Source organism: Cladosporium halotolerans (assembly GCF_011745625.1).
Source record: "Cladosporium halotolerans strain TM138-S3 chromosome Unknown Sca14, whole genome shotgun sequence".
In the NCBI taxonomy this organism is placed as follows: domain Eukaryota; kingdom Fungi; phylum Ascomycota; class Dothideomycetes; order Cladosporiales; family Cladosporiaceae; genus Cladosporium; species Cladosporium halotolerans.
In genome coordinates this window covers 408,909-434,341 of record NW_027191465.1, presented here as the reverse complement: position 1 = coordinate 434,341, position 25,433 = coordinate 408,909, and the positions used below count along the sequence as shown (strand labels likewise).

At 53.8% G+C, this 25,433-nt stretch overlaps 8 protein-coding genes across 8 annotated transcripts; 5 read left to right on the top strand and 3 right to left on the bottom strand.

Annotated features, from left to right (window-relative positions):
• Positions 1–426: 426 nt before the first annotated feature.
• Positions 427–1,883, top strand: WHR41_05308 (uncharacterized protein). The gene is made up of 3 exons (XM_069373913.1): positions 427–970; positions 1,027–1,306; positions 1,369–1,883. The coding sequence occupies exons 1-3, from the start codon at positions 844–846 to the stop codon at positions 1,841–1,843; spliced, it is 882 nt and encodes a 293-aa protein (XP_069229704.1). The 5' UTR covers positions 427–843; the 3' UTR covers positions 1,844–1,883.
• Positions 1,884–3,556: 1,673 nt separating this feature from the next.
• nimX (Cyclin-dependent kinase 1) lies at positions 3,557–5,342 on the bottom strand. Its single transcript, XM_069373912.1, has 3 exons — positions 5,052–5,342; positions 4,636–4,976; positions 3,557–4,572 (listed from the first exon to the last, which is right to left on the bottom strand). Exons 1-3 carry the CDS (start codon positions 5,086–5,088, stop codon positions 3,961–3,963), a joined length of 990 nt encoding a protein of 329 aa, XP_069229697.1. The 5' UTR covers positions 5,089–5,342; the 3' UTR covers positions 3,557–3,960.
• A 429-nt stretch (positions 5,343–5,771) lies between these two features.
• WHR41_05306 (uncharacterized protein) lies at positions 5,772–9,110 on the top strand (the record flags this gene model as incomplete). The annotated part of the gene is made up of 1 exon (XM_069373911.1): positions 5,772–9,110. One exon carries the CDS (start codon positions 5,772–5,774, stop codon positions 9,108–9,110), a length of 3,339 nt encoding a protein of 1,112 aa, XP_069229696.1.
• An 856-nt stretch (positions 9,111–9,966) lies between these two features.
• Positions 9,967–11,635, top strand: WHR41_05305 (uncharacterized protein). The gene is made up of 2 exons (XM_069373910.1): positions 9,967–11,113; positions 11,177–11,635. The coding sequence occupies exons 1-2, from the start codon at positions 10,160–10,162 to the stop codon at positions 11,495–11,497; spliced, it is 1,275 nt and encodes a 424-aa protein (XP_069229699.1). The 5' UTR covers positions 9,967–10,159; the 3' UTR covers positions 11,498–11,635.
• Positions 11,636–12,113: 478 nt separating this feature from the next.
• On the bottom strand, positions 12,114–14,657 carry WHR41_05304 (uncharacterized protein). The gene is made up of 6 exons (XM_069373909.1): positions 14,476–14,657; positions 14,239–14,383; positions 12,931–14,188; positions 12,737–12,841; positions 12,537–12,672; positions 12,114–12,467 (listed from the first exon to the last, which is right to left on the bottom strand). Exons 3-6 carry the CDS (start codon positions 13,198–13,200, stop codon positions 12,370–12,372), a joined length of 609 nt encoding a protein of 202 aa, XP_069229698.1. The 5' UTR covers positions 13,201–14,188; positions 14,239–14,383; positions 14,476–14,657; the 3' UTR covers positions 12,114–12,369.
• Positions 14,658–15,869: 1,212 nt separating this feature from the next.
• On the top strand, positions 15,870–16,763 carry WHR41_05303 (uncharacterized protein; the record flags this gene model as incomplete). The annotated part of the gene is made up of 1 exon (XM_069373908.1): positions 15,870–16,763. The coding sequence occupies one exon, from the start codon at positions 15,870–15,872 to the stop codon at positions 16,761–16,763; it is 894 nt and encodes a 297-aa protein (XP_069229701.1).
• Positions 16,764–17,795: 1,032 nt separating this feature from the next.
• On the bottom strand, positions 17,796–20,593 carry WHR41_05302 (uncharacterized protein; the record flags this gene model as incomplete). Its single annotated transcript, XM_069373907.1, has 3 exons — positions 20,233–20,593; positions 19,225–20,163; positions 17,796–19,053 (listed from the first exon to the last, which is right to left on the bottom strand). The coding sequence occupies exons 1-3, from the start codon at positions 20,340–20,342 to the stop codon at positions 17,796–17,798; spliced, it is 2,307 nt and encodes a 768-aa protein (XP_069229700.1). The 5' UTR covers positions 20,343–20,593.
• A 1,804-nt stretch (positions 20,594–22,397) lies between these two features.
• On the top strand, positions 22,398–22,989 carry WHR41_05301 (uncharacterized protein). The gene is made up of 2 exons (XM_069373906.1): positions 22,398–22,594; positions 22,684–22,989. Exons 1-2 carry the CDS (start codon positions 22,460–22,462, stop codon positions 22,804–22,806), a joined length of 258 nt encoding a protein of 85 aa, XP_069229703.1. The 5' UTR covers positions 22,398–22,459; the 3' UTR covers positions 22,807–22,989.
• Positions 22,990–25,433: the final 2,444 nt, after the last annotated feature.

Below are 25,433 nucleotides of genomic sequence, written 5' to 3'. Positions count from 1 at the left end.
GAGACGCAGGCGTCAAAACCTCTCCTATCTGGGTGACTCAATAGCTATGCTCGCTAGTCTCTTCTGTCTAAAGCAGGTCAGCCAGCACGCTCTTTAATCAACAATCACCTGTAGATAGTCCTAAGGCGATGGTATAGCACCAATTTTGTTCATGACCTTAGAGATACCGTTACAGGCGTTCAAAAATTACGCATGCCGCCCGACACAAGCCGCATGGATACCAGCCACTCAATCCTGACGCGATATTGTTGGGGAATGTCCAGTGCATACGCTCTATGTAATCGGAATGCGAAACAGAGGTTACATTTGAGTTGCTTTGGCATTAGCCGCGCCGATCACGCCCCACTTTTTCATCACCTTTGCCGACGGCATTATTATGGACCTCGCCCAGCCTTTGCCTTATGGGGCGCTTGCTAACATACATGGTCGATGCAGATTTGGCTTCTCGCCTACGTATCTGGACGATCTACAGAGATCCACCGTGTGCGGTCTCACCGACCATAGAGCGGACTTTGACCGCCCGACCCACAAGACCCGGCTATAGCTGCTTGAATGCAGCCCTCAACAACTTCGCGGCAGTGACCCGGCCAAGTGTCTGGATCCAATGGCCCATCACACTTCTGCTCAACCAGACGCGTGGTGACAGACCTGCAGTAGTGCCGCCGGTGCGGTCCCCGGTCGTTTTCGCTAGACATATGCACTTGGACCCGGGAAGATCCCAGCTTTCTGGGAGACCCTATGCCATCTGAGTCTTGGGGCCGATGAAAGGCTCGATTGGTAGTTCGGTTTGATAGAGACGAAAGTTCTCTTTCGAAATCGATTTATCGTACTTCAACACTCAACATGGCTGAGCCTACCCATTTTGCAGATTACAAGTGTGTGGTGACAAACATTGACCGCAAGAAATATGGCTACAGAAGCACACCTATGAAGGTCCTTATGCTCGGCATGGGCAGGACTGGTACCGAATGTCAGTGAGAAACACGCCACAACACATCAAGAAACGTAAAACTGACGTTGAAGTAGCAACAAGCAATGCCCTCCGGCTCCTAGGCATCAACGAGTGCTATCATGGCTGGCAACCCCTGTTCAACAATCCTAAAGACAATGAGATGTGGATGGAGGCTCTCGAGGCAAAGTACGATGGCAAAGGCAAGCCCTACGGTCGCGAAGAGTTCGATAAGCTGCTTGGCCACTGTCAGGGTGTCTCTGACATGCCCGCCATCTTGTTCGCCGACGAGCTGATAAAGGCGTACCCCGAAGCGAAAGTGATCTTGACTCATCGCAACTTTGACACATGGTACAGGTGAGTGAGTGGCGATCGACATACCCCAGGAAAATGACCAACTGACGGAACGAAACATCCAGGTCATGCCTCGAAACCTGCGAACGCCGGTTCGCTCATCCGTTAACAAAAGGCCTGATCCCTGTTGGCCACGCCCTGCGCATGCACTCCCGCTGGACACGGCCAGCCTTTGCGCGCTCATGGTCGATCCTTTTCGACGGCGATTTTGAGCGGAACGCCAAATCGGGATATGAGAAGCATTACGAGCATGTGCGTTCTCTCGTGCCACCTGAAAGACTTCTCGAATACAACGTGAAGGAGGGCTGGGATCCACTGTGCAAGTTCCTCGAGGTGCCTCATCCGGGAATCGAGTTCCCCAGGGGTAACGACGCCGTCACGTTGAACAAGCGCTTCGAGGCAGCATTGAAGCTGACATTAATCGCTATCTTCAAGCGCCTGACGTTCTTGGCGCTACTCGTCGGTGGCACTGGATGGGCACTGTGGTCATTGTGGACAGGTGACTTGAGCATGGTTAGATCGTTCCATTCTGCTCTGTAGATTAGTTTCTCCACATCATCGAGCATTGAGTCCGATCACACTATCTCAATATTCCGTACACAGGGATGGACACCATTAGTCAATCAATCACAGGTCAGAATCTATCGGTGATAGAGCCTTCTTGTTTTGATTGATCGGCTGACGTTCTGCAATAGATTGATTGAAAATACACAAATGAAGCGATAAGCCAAAGCTTTCAACCTGCTGCTTTTCTGAATGCGTTTCTGACAACATCCGAACGGAAAATGCTTTCCGTTCTTGATGTTTTTCAAATTGCCGTACATCTGCGTCGACGCCTTGTGCGTTTGCTCTCTGTGCAGCTGTTGGCGAAGGCCTTCGGCGAGATCCTAACAGGGTTAGCTTCTCTAGATGTGAGTTACGGCGCGTACGAGGCGCGCCGCGCCCGGATCACGCTAGGGTTAGGGTGGGCCTTGGGGTTATTCAAAGCCGTCACCAGTGCACAACTTGTGAGATTCTCTCCAATACGGCAAAAATAAAGCGCCATCTGACTAGACCGCATCTACAAGAAGGGAGCTCTCGATCGGATCTTCAAGCACCATGACAACAGCCTTTGGCCGTGGCAATACCCACCGGAGGAATTCAACAGGTTTGTGAGCTGTTGTTACTCATGTGCAACAAGATGTCATGCCTGCGTTGAGATGAGGGCTTGAACGCTGAGAGAATTTATTATGGTTTCGAGATGATGTATTGATAGTGTAGGTGACTTCGAACTCGACATGCCACCTAGGTATTCCGAAGACGAGGTCGAGCTAGTTCGATTGATAGGTCGAGCACCTTTTGTGATGAACTGCGCTGGGCCGACGCTACAATTTTCCGTGGCCGTCTCCATCACAAACCGAGTTGCGCTCCTGTACACCGACTGTGCGGGTAGAGCAGGTACCCAAGACGGACCGAGGCTCACTCAATGTTTTTTTGAGAGAAGACCATCAGTTGAATGTTTGCGCCAACAAGTTAGCTCAATCCATCTTCGAGAAATGTTTGTTGCGAGCGCTTCGGTATTATTGAGGCGTGTCTGGCGATGTCGACAATGTACGCATCATGGGGCAATTGCGTTGGGCATTCAGCTCGGCAAAATGTGTTCTTTCTTCATGCACGCATGTGAGATATCGTGAAGATGAAAAGCATGGAACCGACTAACCTATCGATCGTCACATTTTTCCAGTCCCAGCGCGTGTAACGGAATAGTACTTGAATGATCTATCAAACCTTCGACAATGTCTACTGAGCGAGTATTTAAGGTATATTCGAGAACGCCGAGGGCAATGCATGCCAACACCGACACCATGCGTGTCAGCAGTGGCAAGCCCAAACGCTGGGCGTTGTGACCACCAGTTGTCTATAAGTTTGTGGCCTGCTTGTTAATAGGCTCTCCGCCGAGAAACCAATTTGAGGATGTCTAGGAGGGATGGCAGTACGGTAGAGTATCTATCTATATGGTGATCGCTACTACTGACAGCGTTTTAGGGGCCTCTCCGTGATCTAGATTCGAACTTGAAGTGCAACTATATGCTATCAGAATTTAGCAATCTGGTATTACCAGAGAGAGCCGGGCACGCCGGGGAAGCTGTGCAATGCCACAGACTTTGAGATGGTTGGTGACTGGTGACTGGTGGAATTCATCACGCTGAGCGACTGTTTCCGCTGACGCATCATGCAACGACCGAAATGACGAATCCTGAGCAACCGGAAACCTTACCAAGTCATACACATGCATTGCCAAAAGCTATTTGCCGGATTCGAAGTAGAATGCAGCTCGGATAAAAACACTATTCATTCATACCGTCCCGAAAAAAGAAAAACGCCGAAGCCGAGCCCGATGCCCTTTGTCCAAGCCCCATGGTAAACATACGAAAGGATTGAGGTGCGCGCAGTTCATTCGCCGCGCCCTCGCACCGTTTGGGGTTATCTCTGGTCAAGGAAAAATTTGCCTTACCTTACCGCACCTCTGCTTCCCATGTTTGAAACGCATCCCTTCGCCCCTTGTAGCCGATCCATTATGGTGATGAAGATCACCCGGCCTGCCATTTCATGCCATTCGTTCTCTGGCCACACGCAGGTTGCTGCGCTGGACCATTCGTTGTACAATGATTTGTCATTCAGTGGTACCCATTCTGCCTCGCGCCCAGAGTCCTCGCGCCCTCTTGGAAGTACGCGTGATGTACGGCCTGCTTGGCGCTGATGCGGCCAGCCGGATCGTAGACGAGCATGCTCTCGAGGAGGTCGAGGCCGTTCTCGCCGAGGACCTTGACACCGTCCGCGTTGACGATCTCGTCGTCCTGCTTCCTCTCCCACTTCGGAAAGCTACTCTTGAAGTCCGGGAAGGAAGTGACGCCGGGCCAGTCGGCCTCGGTGGGCGTGCCGAGGATGCGGAAGATCTTGAAGATCTCGTCGATTTCGGAGTCACCGGGGAAGAGAGGCTTGCGGGTGGCCATCTCGGCGAAGATGCAGCCAACGGACCACATGTCGACGCCGGTGGAGTATTGGCGACCACCGAGGAGAATTTCAGGGGCGCGATACCAGAGAGTGACGACTTCGTGGGTGTAGGTGCGAAGAGGCACACCGAAAGCGCGAGCGAGACCGAAATCAGCCAGCTTGAGGTTGCCCTCCTTGTCGATGAGCAAGTTCTGCGGCTTCAGGTCACGGTGCAGAATGCGGTGGGCGTGGCAGTAGCGGGTGCCCTCCAGCAGCTGCAGAGTGAACTTCTTGACCTGCATAATTGGTCAGCATGTGTGCCCTCCTGCCCCTACGCAACAGCACAGTATCCAACTTACCATCTCCGGGCCCAAGCCCATGTGTCCCTGACGTCCGTTCATGGTACCCTCGGGCAGAGGCTTTCCGCGCCCACCCTGACTAACCGGCAGAGCCTCCATATACTTCTTCAGATCCAGGTCGAGGTATTCGAAGACAAGGTAGAGCTTGTGACCGTCGGCGTGGACAATGTTATAGAGCCGCACAATGTTCGGGTCGTTCATTTCCTTGAGGAGGGAAATCTCGCGAATGGCGGTGGAAGGGACACCCTCGTCCTCGGCCTCGAGGCGGATCTTCTTGAGCGCGACAATGCGCTGCTCCGGCGTGGTGAGATCGAGGGCCTTGTAGACGACACCGTACGTGCCTGCAAAAGGGTGGGGTTAGCGTGCTGTTTCCGACATGCCTCTTTCTATTCTGCGGTGAGGCTGGAGCTTCGTACCCTCTCCGATCTTTTCCATTTTCTGGTAGTTCTCCATGGTGGCCGAGAGGGTGCGGAATGCGGGCTTGTGGCGTAGAATTCAGAGCAAGGTCCTGTAATGAGGGACCGCGGTGAGAGAGCGGTGTCGTTGTTTGGTGGGAGTCTGAGGTCGTGGGTGAGCTAGTCGGTCCTCAATTGTCCATTCGCCGAGATGGGTAAGATCGCCTCGTCTGGTACCGGCCGGGTCGTCGTCGGGATCGTCAAGTCGCCTAAAGAAGCGAATGTTGTTTGTAGATTCCGGGTGCTTGCTTTGGCTTTGCAAGGCGGGACCAGGGCGCACAGGGCAGTAAACAGCGGACTCGCCCGCACGCGTGCGCGCGCTCAAGGCTAGTCCCGTTTCTAGCGCGTCCCGCGGCGCCGGTGCGTTTATGCTTGTGCTTGTGCTTGACAGATGGTGGATGCCAGACTAGACGTCACTCTCAAGCATCGCCGCAATCTCACTCGGTCTCGCAGCAGCAATACGCTGCCATCGCTTCGCAGAGTCGGCGTTGGTATTTAAGTATTCCTAACACGGCAGAAGGCATGCTGCTTCACTCGACGCCAGGCAACGGCTGACTCCGCGCGCCGTGATCCGCCACCGACCGCAGATTACAGGTCACATGAGCGCGCGACGCTGTCGCGACCAACAATGTACACGCAGCTTCTGGGAAACATCACCACTTGATCACCTAAGTAATCGTCATGGTCTCGAGAGCAGGTAGGCCTAAACCGCATGATTCAGCGGCAGCGGCAGCACCAAGGCGCAGCACAAGATCGCGAAAAGCAGCGGCGCCTGATGGAAGGGACACCGCCCCTGATGTCTACGGGGACATGGTCGCCGAGGCGGTCGCTGCGGACCCAGTAGATACTGAATCCCGCCCTCTGAAGCGTCGCAAGGTATCCAAGGGACCGATTACGCCTGACAGGATTGCCCACAGTGAGCCGGCATCTGCGTCCGTGAAGAGCCTTGCGACAATCTCATCACCGATTCAGGGAAGGGTTGGGTCCTACGAGAGCGATATCACTCCCGCGAAGCGGCAACAGCAGACTGTAGAGTATTCTTCAAGCTCAGAAGAGAGCGATTTCGGATTTGAAGATGTCGATCTGGGTCCAAAAGAAGCTTCAAGCCCAGCTCCTGCTCAAGAAGACGAATATGAAGACATCGTTGATGTTGCGGCCTCCGTTGCTCCGCCTGGCTCTGCACAGAAAGCTACAGTCCATCGCCGCAAACCTGCCTCTGCTTCTGAGAAAGCCTCCCGACTGCGTGTGCACAAGGTGCATTTTCTCACCCTACTTGGCCACTGCATGTATGCCAACAGCCGCTGTAACAGTGCAGCTGTACAAAAGCTTACAGGAAAGCTGGTCGATAAGCGTATGAAGTCTTATCTAAACCCAAAGATCAATGATACGCAGTTCCAGCGCAATCGCTCTTTCATGGATGGCTTAGAGCAGGCAAAGACTGCTTTCAAAGCCGAGTTTAGGATTACATCTTCAGGCATGGCCAGGCCTCGCTGGGCGTCAGATGGGGACAACGGAGACGGCCCATCATCTTCAGCAGACGGAGAGCCCATGGATCTTGCCGACTTCGTGTCAGCCGCAAGAGACCTGGAAGGCTCACAGGACACCGGGAACCAGCTGTTCTGTGCCATGCTCCGAGCTGCTGGTGTGGAAGCTCGCTTGGTGTGCTCATTGCAGACGCTCCCATTTGCGAACCCTCCACCGAAATCTAGCACGCCACAGAAACAGAAGAAACCAGCAGTGTTTGCCATTGCGCCTGACACCGACCCCAACCTCAGTGATGCCAGCGCTAGCGACGGTAACATGGAGTCTTCCGCAACATTCGGCAAAGTACCTTCAATACGACGACGGCTAGGACAGCCCGGCTTCTCTCCAAGTGTGATGACCGCGCCGCCTCCCAAAGAAAAGAAAAAGCCAATCCGCACCCTGTCATATCCCGTCTACTGGGTCGAAGCTTTCAACACCGCCCACCAAAAATGGATCCCCGTCGACCCCATGGTGACCAACACAGTCGGCAAACCGAGCAAAATCGAGCCTCCCGCATCCTACGATCTGAACATGCTGATCTACGCCATCGCCTTCGAATCCAACGGCGTCGCCCGCGACGTCACTCGCCGCTACGCCAAAGCCTTCAACGCCAAGACCCGCCGGCAGCGCGTCGAGAGCAGCGGCGAAGAAGGCGCGAAATGGCTCAAGAAAGCCCTGCGGCTCTTCCGCCGCCGCAGCAGACTCGACCGCGACCAGGTGGAGGACGCGGAGCTGGCGCAAAAGGAGGCGAGAGAAGGCCTGCCGAGCAACGTGCTCGACTTTAAAGACCATCCCTACTACGCTCTCGAACGCCACCTCCGCCGCCACGAGGTGCTGCACCCTCGCCGCGAAGCAGGCAAAGTCAACGCCGGCACGGCCGCGAAACCGCGCATGGAGCCCGTTTTCCGCCGGCAGGATGTCCTCTCTTGCAAAAGCGCGGACAAGTGGTATAGGCTCGGGCGTGAAGTCAAGCGCGGCGAGCAGCCGCTCAAGCACGTCCCTGCTCGCGCTTCTCGGCGCAGAGATCCGGAGGACGAGGACGAGGAGGCTGGCGCTCCTACTACGGCGCTTTATTCGATCCACCAGACGCAGGTCTATGTCCCGCCTCCTGTCAGAAAGGGCAAGGTGCCGAAGAACGCGTTTGGGAATCTGGACGTCTATGTTCCGTCCATGGTGCCTGCGGGCGGTGTGCACATTCGGCACGCGTTGACTCAGCAAGCTGCCCGGACTCTGAACATCGATTTCTCCGACGCCGTGACAGGATTCAAGTTTCAGGGGCGCAAAGGAACTGCCATCATCGAGGGTGCAGTGGTTTCGCAGGAGCACGGCGAAGCCGTGGAGGCTATCATTGAGGGCTTGGAGTGTGAAGCTTTGCTAGACGCGAGCAAGGCCCGGAGTCTGGCGGCGCTGCGGTTGTGGGCGCGTTTCTTGAAGGGTCTGCGCATTGCTGAGAGGGTGGCTGCGTATGGAGAAAAGAGCACGACAGAGGCGGTGGATGACAATGAACTGGGTCAAGGCGAATCTGCAGTCGGCGATGCGGATGAATCCACGAACGCTTCAGACGCCACCATGCCCACGGCGGGCCAATTCTCGATCGTGGAGCTCGCGATGCCTTCCAAACCGGCGCGAAAAAGCAAGAAGAAATCGTACGAAAGCGAAGTTGAGGACGACGATGACGATTTCGCGTCGTCTGCTCGCAGAAGCGGCCGGAAGAAGGGCATCGCTGTGGTCGATGAGGAAGATGACGATGAGGCAGAGTACATGCCTGACAACGAGGGTGGCGGTGGTGGGTTCTTTCCTGACCAAGCGGAGGAGACGATTGAGACGGGCGGCGGCTTTGTGCCTGAAGATAGCGGCGGCGGTGGGTTCTTACCGGATGAAAGCGCAGGGCAGGAAGGCGGCTTCATCACAACGAACACAGATGCTGAGGAGTCAGGGGGAGGATTTCTGCCCGAAAATACAGTGGATGATATGGGAGGCGGTGGGTTTGTTGTCGAAAATGACATGGGTGGGCCTGCACAGGATGATCTATTCGGTGATGGAGACAGTGGCGGTGGATTCATCGTCGACGTTGATCAGGATAAGTCTGCAGAGGATGATCTGTTCGGCGATGATGGCACTGGCGGCGGCTTCGCTGGGGGAGATTCTATGCCGATCGAATCTAATGACCATGGACTGGATCTCGGCACAGATGAGGCCAAGATGAACAAACGCACATCTCAGGATGCTAACGGTCGAGCTGAACTTGTCGCAGACGAAGGAATCACTGCGAACAACGAAATTGTGAAACGAATCACTCCAGCCAGCGATGCTGCAGAGACGGACCCTGGCGTCGCCCACTCGGGAAGGCAAAAACCAGCCCTACCCGACCTAGGACCCCTTACGGATAAGGGCCCGATGGACAGAGACGACGAAGACGAGGAAGATCGTGGAAGCTTGCTCTCGCATGATCCGGAAGACGACGACGCGGAACCGGACTGGTTGGAAAGCGATTGAAGTTGGACACGTGAATGATGAGGAATAGGATATTCAAGGAAGGTCCATACTCTGTACACGGATGATCGGCGACAGCACGATAACGAACACGGCGTGTCGGCCATGTGCATGCCCGCGATGTAGCCGTACCCACAAAGTCTGTGGTCAGTGACGCACGGACGATGTCGTACAAGTCGGGGAAGCGGCACGTGTGGTTGGAGAAAGACGTTTAGGCAACCTTGGTGATCGTGAAACTTGACGTCTGCCGATTTCACCAACGTGAACTCTTTCAACCTACAACGATGTTCAAGACCAACCAAGTCCAAGATAGCGTTTCGTAGTCATCAATCAGCCACATGAGACAGATCTCCAGCACCAACGCTCCCGTCTCCATCACCGTACGCCGAAACGGGATGCATGCGGTTCTCGCAGGTGAGGCTGCAAGGTGAGATAGGCCCCGCCACGCCTCGCCCAGCCAGTAGACCCCCATCACAGCGGGACTCCGCCTCTTGGGCGTTTCCATTTTTGGGGTCACAGCTGTGGCTAGCGCTCGGAGTTTATGGCATAAGCTCAGCGCTATTCCGAGGAAGCGTCTCCACCCACGCGGTGATCGCTGTGATCGCTGCTGCCAACGCGTCTCAAAGCAGCATCTCACGCGCAGCCGCAAAGTCTCGTTGCCGGTCAGATGCCTGTGCAGCCAGCCGAGCGCGCCATCGACGAATGGAGCGCTGCGACCGGCTGCGCGGCGTCGGCCTCTCGCTGCTGCCACACGCCGAGCTGTCGCTGCCCGCGCCGCTGATGTGAATCGGCCCCACGAAACGCCGCAGCGCGACATCGACCTGCTTCCTGCAGGGCTTGGACCTGACCTGATCCGCCCTGAGCTCTGGCGCTGAACCGCTGTCAGCATCTTTTGATAGACACCGGCCGCTCCGGCCGAAGTTGTAAGTGCTCTTCCATCTTTCTTTCGGGCTCCTCTCCTTCGCTGCTTCACCGTCGTCGAAACACGGCATCATTGATCTCCAACTACCCCACAACTACCCTCCTCAAACCCCACCAGACTGCAGACTGCCATGGCTCCCGCCTCGCCAGATGGCTTGAACGTGATCATCCTCGGAGGAGGCATTGCAGGCTTGACCACTGCCCTCGCCCTCACCAAGTACGCTCCCAAGGGTCAGGTGCCCCGAATTCAGATCTTCGAGATCCGTACAGTGCCAGCGACTATCGGCGGTGCTGTCAACCTCACACCCAATGCCCTGAGGCTCCTAGACCACCTTGGTGCTCTGCCGATCATCCGCGAGAGAGACTATGGCCGAACAATCGACTACCTTGAGGTCTTCGACATCTACTCTACCAGACTCGCTACCTCCGACTTCAGCGGTCCAGAAGGCAAGGGCATCGGCAACCCTCCCTACAAGGCCCTGCGAATCACCCGTGGCGACGCCCTGAAAGGCGTCCTGGCCGCTGTTGAGCAGCACGAGAACATCACCCTTACCTGCGGCAAGCGCACGGTAGACATCAAAGAGACCGCCGACAAAGTCACCCTCACCTTCGAAGACGGCGGCTCCGCCAGCGCCGACCTGCTCATGGGCTGCGACGGCATCCACTCCGTCACGCGCCTGAAGCACGTCGAGCCTGAGCGCAAAGCCACCTACTCGGGCCTCTGCAACGCCTTTGGCTTCGCGCCCGTCGAGCCCGACTTTACCGTGCACTTCGAGTGCACCGCCATCAACTTCGCACGCCGCGGCATGCTGCTCACCAGCTACCACAACTCGCAGAAGGACTCGATCTACGTCGGCGCGCTGATGCAGCTGCCGGAGCTGGAGTCGCGCGATGGCTGGAAGGCCGCGGGCGCGGACGAGAAGAAGATCCGCGCGGATATTCTGGAGCGTTTCGGTGATGCCAAGATCCCCAGCATCAAGCCTTTGATCGAGAAGGCGCAGGATTTCTTCCTGTGGCCTGTTTTCACTCTGTCTAAGCACGGCAAGTGGGCTACGGACCGCGTTATGCTTCTCGGTGATGCAGCAGTAAGTGGACCCAGCTCAAGAACTGATGAATTGAAGAAGACTTCGCTAATACCCCCCCTCCAGCACGCTATGCCTCCCCAAGGCGAATCGACCGGCATCGTCTTCGAGGACACCGTCCTCTTCTCGCGCTGCCTGACGCGCTGGATCGAGAAGGGCAAGCCCGGCAGCATGAAGGAGGCCTTCGACGCGTACGAGAAGCTGCGGCGCGCGCGCATCGAGGCCGCCTTCGAGGAGAGCAAGAGCGTCGTCTCGACCGTCAGCGACGCCGGCTACATCGGGCACACGATCAAGACCTACGTTATCCCCTGGTTCCTGTGGTTCACTCGCGCGAGCAGGGAGAAGCATTTCGTTGAGGATGTTACCAGTGTGGATATTGGGTATTGAGGAAGCGATTGATTTTTGAGAGTTGTTTTGCGCGCATGGGCATTTGGACACTTGCGGTTTCTTGACAGCACCGGCGCACTAGATATTTTTGGACGATCACGATAGATAATGCGAGAACCTATACCTTACCATGTCACAGCCACATCTCCATCCGTGCCTATCCCTCTGCTTGCCCTAACCCCGAACCAACCCAGACCTAACCCCACATCCGACCCATCGGCCTCACCCCAACTCTCCAGATTTCAAACTCCAAATCCGCCCGGCACATCAAAGACTTACGTCTCACACAAAAAAAAAGAGGAACGCTCCCAAACAGCCTACGTCACCCCATCCACCTATAGGCCACAAAACGCAGGTTCGACAAACCTACGAATGCGAGCCCGATAGAGTTTAGCGCTCTCGCTTGCGCGCCAGCGCGCCGATCTGGATCCTGCGGAGTTGCGAGGTGGGGAGCCAGGCTGGATTTGCCGGGGCGCAGAGTCGAGGGTCGGCTTTGCGAGTCAGGTCTTTGAGCTTCAGCTTTGTCTGAGAGGTGCGAGGATGGGAGTTGGGCGGCAAGTGACAGTTTGGAGATATTGATGGGTGTGGAGGTAAAGGGAACGATGATGTGAGGAAGTGATGACAACGCCGCATTCAAGATTATCGTAGCTATTCGTACCAGAATGTCTTGCACCTACGCCACGCCAGGTAAACATCACCCAAAAAGACTTTTCAAAAGAGTCTAGTTGCGGCTGGAGGAATACTTCTCGCTGCGCAGACGAAGGGGAAACATGAGATTTTTCCAAGAGAAGACTAAGTGACGGAAAAGGTTCGAGGAGCCGGTCAAACTGTCCGTTCAGATCGTTCGATCAGACGATGGCAAGCACACTCCTCTAGACGAACAGCATGCGGCGAGAAGGAGTGGAAGTGGGAGGCGGCGGCGCCGGGCAGACGGGCGGGTTGAAGACGTCGAGGTTGACGAGCCAGGCGCCTGGGAAATGATTAGTCACACTCCTGACATAACAGAACAATAGAACAATGCAAAGCCGATGGGACGTACCGGAGTTGAACTCGGAGTAGACGGTCTTGATGAGCCACTTCTGCGAAGCCTTCTTGTCGGCGTTCTTAACGACCTCGATCACGATGATGCCGGTGACGAGCTGGGGGGTCTGCGCGGACTGCCAGCGGATGGTAACCTGCGTTGTTACACTCAGCGGGTACGGCTTTGAAGACATGAGGGGGATTGCAGATTATACTTACGGCGCTGCAGGCGTTCCAAGTCTTGATGATCTCGAATGGAATGGGGGGCTGCGCACCCTGGCCCGCCTGGAATTCGGCTCGGGATGAGAAGACGGCAGTGCCGAGCTGCAAGGGAGAAGAGAACGCATGTAAGTCAGATGCACGAAATCTCGCAGCCCAGTGGCAGGCGAGGGAGATTGGATGTGTAAGCATACCACTTCAGGGCCTTCGCAGCCGCCGTTGATGAGCTCCATGACGGAGTCGGAATAGTCGACGAAGTCGACGGCCATGGTCTTGTTGGAGAAAGAATCGCTGTAGGCGGCGATGAGCGTCTTGAAGTTGTTGGCGACCTTGGTGGCGTCAGAGTCGCTCATGCAGTTGGAGGTCGTGCGCGGGTAGTTGAGGCCATGCGAGACACCCCAGTTGGCCCAGGGAGCTGCGGCAGCGGTGGCTGCGAGAGCCGCGAGAGCGAAGATGAAGCGCATGGTGACGGAGGTAGAATGAATTCCTGAAGACTTCGGTTGCGAAGTGAGGGATGAGACCAGGAAAGTTGCGAGGATGAAGTGCGTTGAAAGCACGAACGAATGGAGCAAAAGGTGCTGGGCTAATGTGTTCGCTGGAGATGCGGTGGAAGATCAAAGGTTTTTTGGAGGAAATGAGCGAGGTACTTATTCTTCAGGAGAGCAGATGTCCCGGCGGACAAGCCTGGACTGGATTACGGTGACCAGAAGAGCCACAGCAACCTTCAGCCCTTGGCAATCCCATTAAGCGATCCACAACGCCATCGACCAAGCAGGATACTATCGACCAGTCCAAAAGCGTCTGGTGCCGGGGTGGTGAGGCTGCTGCATGGGGTATGGTCAGGCGGCAGTGAGGGAACAGCACATGCTTAGGCATCGCCATTTGCGGGCTGTCCGAGGCGGGAAATGATCGCGTGGTGCGAGTGAGAGCCATGGGTTGCGGCACGTCTGGGTCCGTCATCATCACGACGCAGAGGTATGGTGGGGGAACCTTTCGCTTTGCTAAATGCGGTGATTGCCGGTGCAGTATTCTCCGACGGCAGGCTGCGATGTGAACGCGATATGCAGCTGGAAGATCCAGGCGTACGTGTGGGTCTTGCAGCTGCAGGCGAAGGGTGCATTATCGCCGCGAGGACGCCAATCTCTTGTTGTGGTGATCTGGAACTTTTTTCTCATATCGCGCCGCCACAGACGAGGCCGAGAAGTTAAGCTCAACGGACAAGCTCCCGGCTCTTCGGAAGGCTGAGATATTGTCTCAGGCCAAGCACGAGAGGGAGATGCTGAGTTGTGTCTGCCACGCCGCAGCTGTGTGAGCCGTAACTGCGGGGATCCCGGTGGCTGCAGATGTTGCGCCACCACGTTGCTGCACATGCGGCATCTCTGTGGTTTGTGGCCGGATATGGGCATCGAGCTAGGGCCGGCCGGGTCCAAGGTGTCGCGCGAGTCGCACGGTATGTGTATCGTAAGCTTGTGGTGACATCGATTTCTCAGCCTTGAACTTACAGACACGAGGGATCCATCACGCGTCGAGCTATGCACAGCCTTAGCCTGACCATTGTACCAAGGCGAAGGGCAAAGCATTTCACTGGCTGCGCTAGCCATGGCTTGCATATGCTTGTCGTGGAACCGAAAAACCATGTTCGCACAGCTGTCACGTCGTCAGCACTCAGTCTTCTTTCGCGGTAGAATGGGCGACAGTGGAAATGAGATGAACATGGGACCCATGACGCTGCATCATACCGCTCACTTTCGCATGCCAGCATCCGCTTGTACTGTAGAGACCCAGCATGAACCACGACAGGAACGGTTAGGGCTCTGGGGTGATCCGGTTCAGCTTCGCTTAGCACTAAGCCAGCGGTATAATCTTCATCGAATCGGTAAGGCCCGGGTCCTGCGCATGGACAATACGCGGTGAGAGTATTGTTTTGGCGTTCAGGCGACAGTTGTTTTAGATGCTGATTGTCAGCGCGGCAATTCAGTAGCCGCCATTGTTCGAGATCTAGGCCAGACCGCCAAATGCTTAGGTCACATGGTCGCTAGCGTATTATTTGTGTCGGAGACAGATCACTTGCAGCATATGAGCCAAGGCGTATGAGCCTGGAGGCAAGGACAGGCGGATTGGAGATAGTATGCAATTATACTCCGTGCCGCTTCTTCTTTGCCTGATCCCTGTCTCCAAGTCAACTCGGCAGAGAACCAGGATGAGAACTCCTGCGTGCTGCAGCGCGCGGCAAAAGCTACAAACCACGGCTCTACCCTCGCACGTTAGGCAAAGTCCTTTGAATAGATGCTTAATCTCCGTCGGCATCCTCGATCAAGCATATTTGCCTAGGAACAAACCTTCAAACAACGCCTCAATGAAACGCCCGCTTCATTGGCACGAAAAGAGCGATGCAAGCCAGTAATCTAGACTTGAGCCTCCTTTGATATCGTACGGGATCTCAGAATAGCACGCAGCGGAATGGCGAAAACGTGGCTAGGCACGAGAACTTTCGCATGGAATCGGTCGGGAAAACAGAATGCGGCTTTGCCAGGGACGCCATGAGCGAACATGTGTACCTCAGCAATGAGCCAAGGCCTTAGCATTTGAAATAGTTAGACGCTGGTCCTTGATGGCGATAATGGGTTCTGACGACGCGGTTTGAGTGAGTGGCAGTTGAGAGGCAAAGACGGCTGGAGGTGATGCGGATGCAGTGAGATTGCAGTCCGCCACACCTCTCGCGATTTCACCGCCCTGGACATGTCCCACATAGCGCACAATCAAACAGGTTCGTCTTGTCCTATGTTCGCATTCGCACTCTTCAGTAAACGATGTACGAAATCACGTGCCAACACAATGTCAGCTTGGAGTTGATGTTGGAGATCCGGTGCTGCAGAAGGAGTTTCTGCTGACCTTTTCCCCGCGATCGCAACTTCGTCCCTGACCTCCTTCACCAATTGACACGCGCCTCGCGGTAACGTCAGCCATGCACTGACAGCATGTCAAAACGCCATCAGTGGCCGTGAAGATGGACAGCACTTCCGCGACTGCCTGATCCTCTTGCTGGGCACATGGAGCGCCGCGCATAGTCGCCAATCCCACGATACCACTCTGACACGCGCAGCGCAGAGGGGCCGCTGTCAACCTCGCTAAGATGCAAGGCTTCAACATGGGACGCTACGTCCCGCCGGAGCTCGAAGGTACCACGTCCGGCAACCGGCTGAACAAGAAGCGTGCGCCTGGGACGCTCCGCAAGGACGGCACGCAGACCGTCCGCTTCGAAATGCCCTTCGCCGTCTGGTGTCATACCTGCAAGCCCCATGCCATAATCGGACAGGGCGTGCGCTTTAATGCCGAGAAGAAAAAGATTGGCTATTACTATAGTACGCCGATCTGGCAGTTCAGGATCAAGCACGCGGCGTGTGGTGGGTACTTGGAGATCAAGACCGATCCGAAAGAGACTGCCTATGTTGTTACGGATGGGGGTAAGGCGAGAGACTACGGCGAGGGCAAAGATCGCGTTCGAGAAGGCGAAGATGGCCTGCCAATTTTGACGCCCGAAGAGAGGGAAAGGAGGAGGGAGGATGCTTTCGCGGCCCTTGAGCGCAAGGTAGAGGATAGAGAAGCCGTGAAGGATAATGCGAAGCGGATTGAGGAGTTATATCGATCTAGGGAGCGAGACTGGGAAGATCCTGGTGCGGTCAACAAAAAGCTGAGAAACACATTCCGTCGTGAGAGAAAACTTCGTAAGAGGGAAGATGATGCCACGGAAAGCTTGAAGGAGAGGCTAGGCACGAACATCGATATATTGCCCGAAGCAGAACAAGATGCTCAAAGAGCCAAGTTAGTCTCTTTTGGGAGCACTAACGTTAATGCGCCAAATGGAACTGGTTCGAGCAACTTCTTACGATCACCGGCTCGCCAAACTGTGAAGACACCTTCACGATCAAAATCGAGCTCGGCTGTCAAGCACAGCGAGAGCAAGAAAGATGCTTTGCGGCGTCGCCTAGTAGGCAGCACACGCGCTGCCTTGAACCCATTTGGCTGAAATCTAACCTACTTGTTGGTTTGAAAACCACACAATCGTCACTGGCAAGGCATACGTGCCTTTATGATATGATTACCTGGAGTTTGGGAAGATACCCGTTGGCATTACACATCTCACGATCCTGTACATCCTGCCCATTTATTTCTCAATTATATGTAGCTCATATAGTTAAACTTCAATAGACAGCTACTACGCGTTTCGGAGCAGCTATAAACCAAGCCACGACAAACCCTCCTAAAGCCAGAACATAGCATCCTGTCGCAAACCCACCTGGTCTACTCTTTGCGATCTTGGGGAGGACAATGTTATTGCGCCTGCTCCGCCGTACCCGGATCAAGAGCCTTTGCCCTATGTAATGTCCCATTCGCCCGCTACAGTTTGCGTTACAGTGGCATTTCAAATCAACATTCCCGATGCGACGATAGTAAGCGCAGTTCTGACTTGCACGGCCTTGCGTGGCTGGCGAAGGTAATCTGCTGTTCTGGGGGTCTTCGGGATCCGCTAGCGAAGGTATAGACTGAAGCAATTCTGGGTCTGCTAGTCGATTTTCAAGTTCGTCGTAATGGATGGCCAAAGAAGTTCTAGTAACATCATTGCCGGTTCGGAATTGTCCATTGCTTCCTTGGATATGAACCAAGAACTTGCCCTGAAGCGAACTTGTACCGTGATTTTAGGGGGTAAATGAAGCATCCTTGGGAAATTCTGTAGAGATCTCGTCAGACTCGCTCCGCATCATATTCTCTTGGCTTCGTCTCGTTAACGGATATCGTGCTTTCTAACTGTGCTTGAGGAACTGAAAGAGGATAAGTCCGAGCGACGGAGTAGTGAATCAATCTTTGATGTGGATGCATACTATGCGTATATCCGAAAGAAGGAACAAGAGAGCATACGAATGTGGTTAGTATCAGTGACTCTAAAACGAACGAAGCATAACGACCGAAGTCGCAGTGATTATGAAAAGAAGATTTGTAAAACAGGTCTTGATGGAAGCGTTTAACTACACGACGCTTGCCGATCCGAGTGTTTCAGCACCTACAAATGTCCAGCATAGAATTTACCCTCTTGAACATCCGTCACTTCTCCGCTCGTGAAGCAACAGTGCCCAATTACCGGGTCACACACAGATGCATCTGACACCTCGCCCCACTTCACCGGTAAGATAGCGGCATTATCGTCTGCCTCTGGCCTGTGAGCGGCCGCGGCCAAAACAATGGAGCAGCTTCCCGCAACGGGCATACGACAGTCGAGTTTCCGAAAACCCAGTCCCATTGCTATCAGTGTCATGCAGCCGCCTAGTATCATTACGCACATGATGGGAGCACAGCTGTATCCCACTGCTGAGGAGCTATACTCCACCATTTCCACGCCGTCCGACCAGAAGGATATCCGTACCAAGAATAGCGATTGCGAGACAAGCCAATGTAGGAGTACCGAGGTCACAAGTAACGGTACACTGTACGAGTATGGTAGCTGCAGCCAGTACGTTGTCCTTTGCTTGCCACGTGGCGTCGTAACCCGCAGCGGCTTACGATGTTTGGCGAATCCACTGTACTCATGCGCAAGGTGCATGCATGTATACAAGCCATTGTAGGACATGTATAGCAGCGACGAGACCAGCTGGGGCAAGTTTGCAAGGAGGACAGAGGCGGCGAACCCTTGGCCACCATTTTCTGGAAGACCGATATCGACGACGAGATCTGCCTCAATGGTGCCAAAACCGAGAGACGTGATCGGATTAGACCTGCTTCTGTCTGGTCCCACGATTCCTTTGAGGACGCCTGAGATGGCTTGATGAAGGAACACTCCGGTGGCAACTAGCGCTCCGACGCAAAGGCTGTATGTAGCCGCCCGCCGTCTCCAACTCACGGCGTGATGCCAGCGAGGTTGAAAAGTATTGCGAGAGGGAAGTGGATGAGCAGTTTCAGGCGAACAGAAAGACACGTCGCCAGGTCTATTCATTCGTCCCGTAAGCTCTTGCTTGCCCATGAGGCAACAATTTTTCGTGATCTCGTCCGGTTGATCCAGCCAACTAGAAATTGCATCTCCCCAAGTGACAAGTGTTACATCGCGCTGCAGCAGCAGTAGCCAAAGCATACACAGCACTTTGATCAGGTTGCACACTAGTACAGCGATAGAGATGGGCGAGGAGAACTGCAGCTGGCAGTATGAGTCTGTGCGTTTTGCGAGGCAATGATCGATTTTTCGACCAGCGACAGTCCAGTTGGTAATGTTGCTCTGAACTTTAGAGAAGTCGCAATACCATGAGCCGTAGTCCACATCCTGACATATCCTATAGTGGCGTCAGTGGAAGTAACGCTCAGATGTGGCTGAAGAGGCGGTCTGATATTAAGAACAGGGCTCCGAAACCTGGGAGTTATGTTTCCCCGGCCAACGAAGAAAGGAGGGGGGGGGCGCCGGAGTGAGAGGGTGGCAAAAGATCTACAGGGTAATGAAAGCTCACCATGAGTCTGATTCAGCCCTCGACAGAAAGCTTGTGAAGAACACAGTGCGTTCATCTTGCACATCGTTGCCTGCAGTCACAAGTAATACGTCCGAATGGCCAGTGACGAATTGCATGCCGTATGTAGAAACACAGTCCGATGCGCTCAGCAGATCAAATTGGGCTTGATCGGCCGCATATGTGTGCTGCATGTGTTGAACAAACTCTAGGGACTGGGAAGCCGCTCTGGAGGTCGGTGGAAAGCCTTGATCCCGAACCGTCGCCTCGACATCGCCAGACACGTTTGGCCTGTCGAAGAAAGCTGTGTTCACAAGAGCCATGTTATGCAGAGTGCCATCTAGTGCCTTGAAAACAGTCGAGTTGAAGAGAAGGTGGATCGGTACACTACTCAGACCTAAGAGGACCCAAGCGGTGCTACGCTTCCAGGAAACTCGTTTGAGGTTGTGCACCCCACTGGTACCGATTTCGAGCCACTCTCCACGCGCGTGAGCGGTATCACATTCTGATCGAGTTGGGGAGGCGAGGCATTGCATCGTATAGTTAGAGGCGCCTAGCAGGGCTGAGCTCAGACCGTTGATGAGTAAATGTACCCAGAAGGACATGGTATCAACGAGGTTGCATTCGCCGACGTAAAGTCGTCCTATACCATCGTGTAGTGGATGGCGTAGACTTGCCCAGAGCACCAGAACAAAGTTGATCATCAACACTATGGCTGCCAGTGTCGCAGAAAATGCAACGCCAAATCTCCAGCCTTGAAGTCTTCTACGTTGTTGGTTATGGCGTATGGTTTCCTCAGAGTCCAGTGGGAGTTCCGAGCTCGCCGGTCCTGCCGTTGTGTCCTTGGAGTCCTTGTTTGCTCCGTTGTGCTCAACAAATGGTCTGTCATCGTCGTTGTTCGTTTCAATAAGACTAGCCCCAGTTGAGAGGTGACCTGAGATTCTGTCATTCATAGTTAAGCTTGCCATCCTATATGCTAGGAAGAGTACCAGGAAGACCAGGACGACTGACCTTGGAGTTTGGACCTGTCCGAGCTCTAAGCCGGACAGCTCATGCTGGGGCGAGACATCACCCTTCTTGGAGAAATTCAATGCGCTGTAGTTGACGTTGAAAAATGCCATTGTTCGTCAGGCAACCACTCTTCAGAGGCAGCAGGCTCGCATCACTCAAATATATTCCAACGAAGCTGGAGAATGCTCGCCGTTGCCTCGCACTGCGCAGCTTGTTATAGTCCCTAGGGCCGTCCTCGTGACTCAAAAGCCCGGCTGAGCCGACCTGATAGAGTGCGCAGCATCCTTAATGCAAGTTCGACGATCACTACTAGAAACGCTTCTGACCCATCGATCCATTAGCAAAGCCATGGCTGTGACGTTCACTCAGATGCAAAGCAAAGTAGGGCTGAGGCGAGAGACTTTGCAGCATTCAGCTCACGCCAGTTGCCCCCCCACCCCCGAAGATGTCCCCCGACGGTGTACTGTTAGGGAAGCTGGTTGAGGGAAGCGTGGAACACAACAGGCGTCCTGAACCCTGCAGCAATGCATCTGTAAACATGCCGACCCACTTCACCGGCTCAGCCTCACCTTGGCGCGTACGACGGTTCAAGCGGACCGTAAATCTACACCTAAATTTATCTCTTGGGAGAAGTGACGGTAGTGATGATGTCTGTCCTTCAGGCTATGTACGTAAGTCTACCTCATGGCCGTCCATATTCTTGCCTCTTTCATGGCTGTTCTCTGACTTCACGAGGCCTGGCTTTAGGTCAAACGGATTTATCTTGCACATGTTTGACCTCTGAATTCCCAGCAGAGTCGATTGTGTTGCCTCGATAGCCCACAGTGCGGCCCGTCAGCAGCCCAATATGAATAGGCCTGCTAAGCCGCCTTGCAAGAAACTGGGCTGATCAAGCCAACATCAGTGCATGACTCGTAGACCATGATCCCGGCTCCACTGCGTGCGCCAACGCCGAGGGCGTCGCGTCTATCATGACCTTTGGCCCTTATTCCAGCCACGCGGGTGTCTAGAGAGGCCGGATTGCGGTGATGGTGAAAACGACGATTTTTCTAGGGACGTCGAGATCACGTGAACTGGCGCATTGTGCTCGAGGTCTGGTTGGATCGTGTCTGTTTTTGCCTCTTCTTCCGTAGTCGGGAGCGTTTTTTATTCAGTTACATCTCCATCCTCGGTCGGCTGCTACGGATTTCGGTCGGCTTTCTCATTCGCCGTACTGCAAACTGCAGATCTCATTCCATGCGGCCTCTTCGACTTCTGTTGAAGCTATTTCTGGCGTGTAGAGAGCAGATCGAGCTTGTCCACGATCAGACCTTGACTTTCAGCTCGACTAGTGTTCGAGTACTAGGCCTCTATGTGCCTCTATGTGCGCTGACGTCATTGCAACAATCAAGCTGACGCCAAGAAGCTGGCTGTGGGAGCGGAGGGTGTGACCATAAGCGACTAGACATAAATCCAGGGGCACTGAACTTCACTCCTTGAAGTCTAAGTTTGGCGGATCTTCACGATTAGGATCATATCAGGTCGGGAATGTATCCACGCAACCGAGATGCCAGCGCATTGTTGCAAGAATTTATTGTATGCATGTCGTCGATCACAGCCTGTAAAGGTTCTTTGTTGCGCTCTGCCCAACACTTATGCTGGCCCACTACTAATGTTCCGACGTGACGCACTCCAACTCAAGGTGTTCGTAACTATGCATTGCGCCTCACTAACTTGCGTCCTCACTTGCATACACTAAGCATATTCCACTGCGACTAAGAGTATGTCGTCTCGCTCTCACGGTCATTGAGATACCATGATTAGGCAATAAGACCTGATAGAAGCAATGGCTAGGCCAGTGCAACTTTGTTCTCGAAGAGTACTTCGCAGCTTTCGTGTGGCAGTGTAGGAATCCTGCTTGAACCGTGACCTCGGTGGTCAGCTCGTGCCATTATCCCGAATCGTTACTAACTCCAATGTCGACTCATCCTTCGACTGCGAACATAACCCTGCGATAAAGGAAGAATGGACCCACACAACTAATCCTTCAGGCTCAGATGCTCCTCAGCTCAATTGGAAGGCCGCGTAGAACGCCAAGGAAGTAGCTAATAAAAGGCAGTGAATAGGTATATAAGATCCGACCTTCTCACTTTCTGAACTCTCGTTATCTCACATCAGCCGCCTCCTATCAATACGAACGCTACATCTTTAACCAAAGCAAACAAGATCCAACTCTTCCATTTCCAATATGCACTTCTCCACCACCATGTGCGCTGCTTTTACCGTTCTAGCGGCATCCGTGTCGGCTACCCACAAACTCGGTAGCAGCTGCGGTGGTAAACACATTGGCACCTTGGGCTGCTCAAACGATGAGTGCACCGTTGTAAGTGACATATCATATTTTCTGGCTATACAATGCGTTGAAATCCTGGATAATGCTATCGTCGAACCAATAGCACTAATTGAGTCTAGATCAAGTGCAACCCCTCTGGCAACGGAAACCATTACTGGGAATTCTCTGAGTCTTGCATTGGCATCAAATGCCAGAATGGAGCTTGCAACGATGGTTATCCAAAGGACTCGTGCTCTGCCTAAAGCAATTTAGTTGCATTGGCTGAGCTATACAGCTCCTCGTGAAGGGTGCTAGGAAGCTCAGAACATACTGTTGTTAAGACTCACGACTGAAGGACAACTATTGTCATATACACTCGTTGAAATATATATCCGGTCAGTTATCATAACTTGAGCCCAGTGTAATTTCCAATGATCAGAAGACATTCCACTCCATGTAACGAGCTCAACATGTTTCCGGATTATCGGGTTTGCACTTATTGGATTGAGCGAAACGTCCTACAGCTTGCCAGTGGTAAATAGTCCGGCATTTTCCCCGCCCCTCACATGAAGTGTGTGGTTGCATTGCAGATTAGGAGTTGCTTGGAACGATTTAATTCCAAACGCTCATACGCAGTTACTTGAGGGGCTTGCGCCTTTCGACAAAGCATACAAAGCCGGCGCGGCTGCGAGTCTATCTGAAAATCCATTCTTTCACTAGCCGACTAGCGGGGGGAATCCCGTTGTTAATATACGGATACCGTAATGCCAACGGACGGGTCAATAGAGGCATCGAGTCTGCGCTAGAATCTCATGCATCATGCACTTGAGACAGACTGGAGGCGAATGAGAGCAAATTAGGAGACTTACTCGAGACCACTGCAATCTTAGACTATGCGTACGTCAATGCAATCAAGGAGATGATGCGGAATCATTACGAGCAATCCAGGTGTTAAGGCCACGCATTGGTTTCGCTCAAGAAGCAGGATCGGGTCCACCGTGCTGCATTGGAGAGGCGCTTTGCAGAGATTTGTAAAGAAATCGGGTATTAAGCAGACAACGGTGAATGCTTATACAGACTTGACGCTAACTTCTGCTCTCACAAGCAAGGTAGAGGCAAATTGTACGCCAAGAGTAGACTTGAATCCTGCTCGGTTTCTGATATGTAACGGTCACAGGTACGTTTCTTTCTTCGTTGATAGACTTTTTCTAAGATTGGTGGCAGTCCAAGGACCTCATCAATGATCGCGCTCAGAGGGCAAGCTCCATATAAGTGGCTAAACATTGCCAGCATAGGCTTCCTGTTACACAGTCGATCTCAGGTCATGCCACTGCGCAATCGCTGCTGCTCAGCTTCGGATCGGTCAGCGGCTCAGTTTGGTTCGTAGCACTTCATTCTAATGAACGGTCCCAGATGCCCTAGTGGGTAGCATACGCGCTATCCTGAACCCATTTGGCTGAACGTTTATTCTTATTCTGCCAGTCATAAGACCACACTATTACTAGCAGGGCATACGTGCCTTTACGCTATGAACATCTTAGACTTTGGGAAGATATCCCTCGGTATTATATATCTCTCCAGATTTTGGATTCTATATATGTGTTTCTTATAAGCTCTATGAAATTAATAGCGATCCCTTGATAGATAGCTTTCGCGCGCGTTAGGCTAGCTATAAACCTAGCTACGACAAACCCCCCTAAAGCCAGAACATAGCATCCCGCCGCGAACCCTACCAGACCAGTATAGTCTCCACCATTCGCATCGACAATTGCTCCACCGATCGGCACACCGACGAGAGCGCCTACGCTCGAAATAGAGAACGTCGTCCCAACTCTCTTCCCTATCTCCTCGACGCGGCTCACTTGAGCTATACACACCGGCGTCAGACTAATCGCCGCTCCGCTCCAGAAGCCGAAGAGGACTGCGAAAGCCGTGAATGCCGGCTCGTTGGCTGTCCCGAGCACTGTGGGAGGGAGCCAGATGCAAAGGATTAGTACCAGGCAAACAAATGCTGTGAGTATCATGACGTTGAATCGTCCAAAGCGGTCGGCTAGGTAGCCTGGCAGAGCGCGACCGGGAACCGAGCCAACGTTGAGCAGAGTTAACAGGCGGTAGGCGTGCTCTGAGCTCATCCCTTGTCCTGTACTGATCGCGGCGGAGGAGATGTAGGTTAAGGGAATGAAGACGGCGAATTCAATCAGCCAGACAGCAACCGTAGTGGCAAGGTAAGGGCGGTCGTGGGCTAAAGGTCGGAGGTCGATAGCCGTCCTCAGGCAAGCAAGCAGTCCCGGTTTTCCGTGTTTCTCGGCCTTCGATAAGGCCTCTTCCCGCGTCTGCAAGGTAGCGCAGGCAATGCAGCACAGGCCTAAAGATATGAAGCCGATGATCCGCATCGTCCAGCCAAACCCGATGACAGGGGCGCAGTAGAGGATAATGAGAGAGAACACTATCCCGCCGATCCCGCCGGCTGTGCACGCGATGCCCGTCGCGAGACCTTGCCGTTTGCAAAACCAATGGCCGATCGTCGACACACTGGGCGTGAAGAGACAGCATGCCGATAAGCCGCCTAGGACGCCGAACGACAAGAGGAACTGATAATACTCTGCACAAAATGGTCAGTCGTAGCATTAGGTATCCACTGCGTTTTTACTTGCCTGTGCTAACGCTAAGACACATGAGCGAGACCACCATGCCAATAGACCCGGGGATGATGACAGGCCGAAGACCGTACCGATCAAAGATTGCGCCTGCAATGTCACAATTGTTAGTCCAAGCGTACCAAGTACCAGATAGCATGAGAGTATCGAAAGCCGCCTCACCTATGCAAGAGCCCCCGAGATACAGCAGAAATGCGTACAAGCTTACTATCCAGGCCGTCTGTGATTTTGGT

Coding starts and splice junctions, on each gene's coding strand:
- WHR41_05308 (XM_069373913.1), top strand. CDS start 844: ATGGCTGAGCCTACCCATTTTGCAGATTACAAGTGTGTGGTGACAAAC. Junction 971..1,026: donor GGGCAGGACTGGTACCGAAT/GTCAGTGAGAAA, acceptor ACGTTGAAGTAG/CAACAAGCAATGCCCTCCGG. Junction 1,307..1,368: donor AACTTTGACACATGGTACAG/GTGAGTGAGTGG, acceptor CGAAACATCCAG/GTCATGCCTCGAAACCTGCG.
- nimX (XM_069373912.1), bottom strand. CDS start 5,088: ATGGAGAACTACCAGAAAATGGAAAAGATCGGAGAGG. Junction 4,977..5,051: donor AATGGAAAAGATCGGAGAGG/GTACGAAGCTCC, acceptor ACCCTTTTGCAG/GCACGTACGGTGTCGTCTAC. Junction 4,573..4,635: donor TGGGCTTGGGCCCGGAGATG/GTAAGTTGGATA, acceptor CCAATTATGCAG/GTCAAGAAGTTCACTCTGCA.
- WHR41_05301 (XM_069373906.1), top strand. CDS start 22,460: ATGCACTTCTCCACCACCATGTGCGCTGCTTTTACCGTTCTAGCGGCA. Junction 22,595..22,683: donor CAAACGATGAGTGCACCGTT/GTAAGTGACATA, acceptor AATTGAGTCTAG/ATCAAGTGCAACCCCTCTGG.
- WHR41_05305 (XM_069373910.1), top strand. CDS start 10,160: ATGGCTCCCGCCTCGCCAGATGGCTTGAACGTGATCATCCTCGGAGGA. Junction 11,114..11,176: donor TGCTTCTCGGTGATGCAGCA/GTAAGTGGACCC, acceptor CCCCCCCTCCAG/CACGCTATGCCTCCCCAAGG.
- WHR41_05304 (XM_069373909.1), bottom strand. CDS start 13,200: ATGCGCTTCATCTTCGCTCTCGCGGCTCTCGCAGCCACCGCTGCCGCA. Junction 12,673..12,736: donor CTTGGAACGCCTGCAGCGCC/GTAAGTATAATC, acceptor GTAACAACGCAG/GTTACCATCCGCTGGCAGTC. Junction 12,468..12,536: donor CTACTCCGAGTTCAACTCCG/GTACGTCCCATC, acceptor ATCATTTCCCAG/GCGCCTGGCTCGTCAACCTC.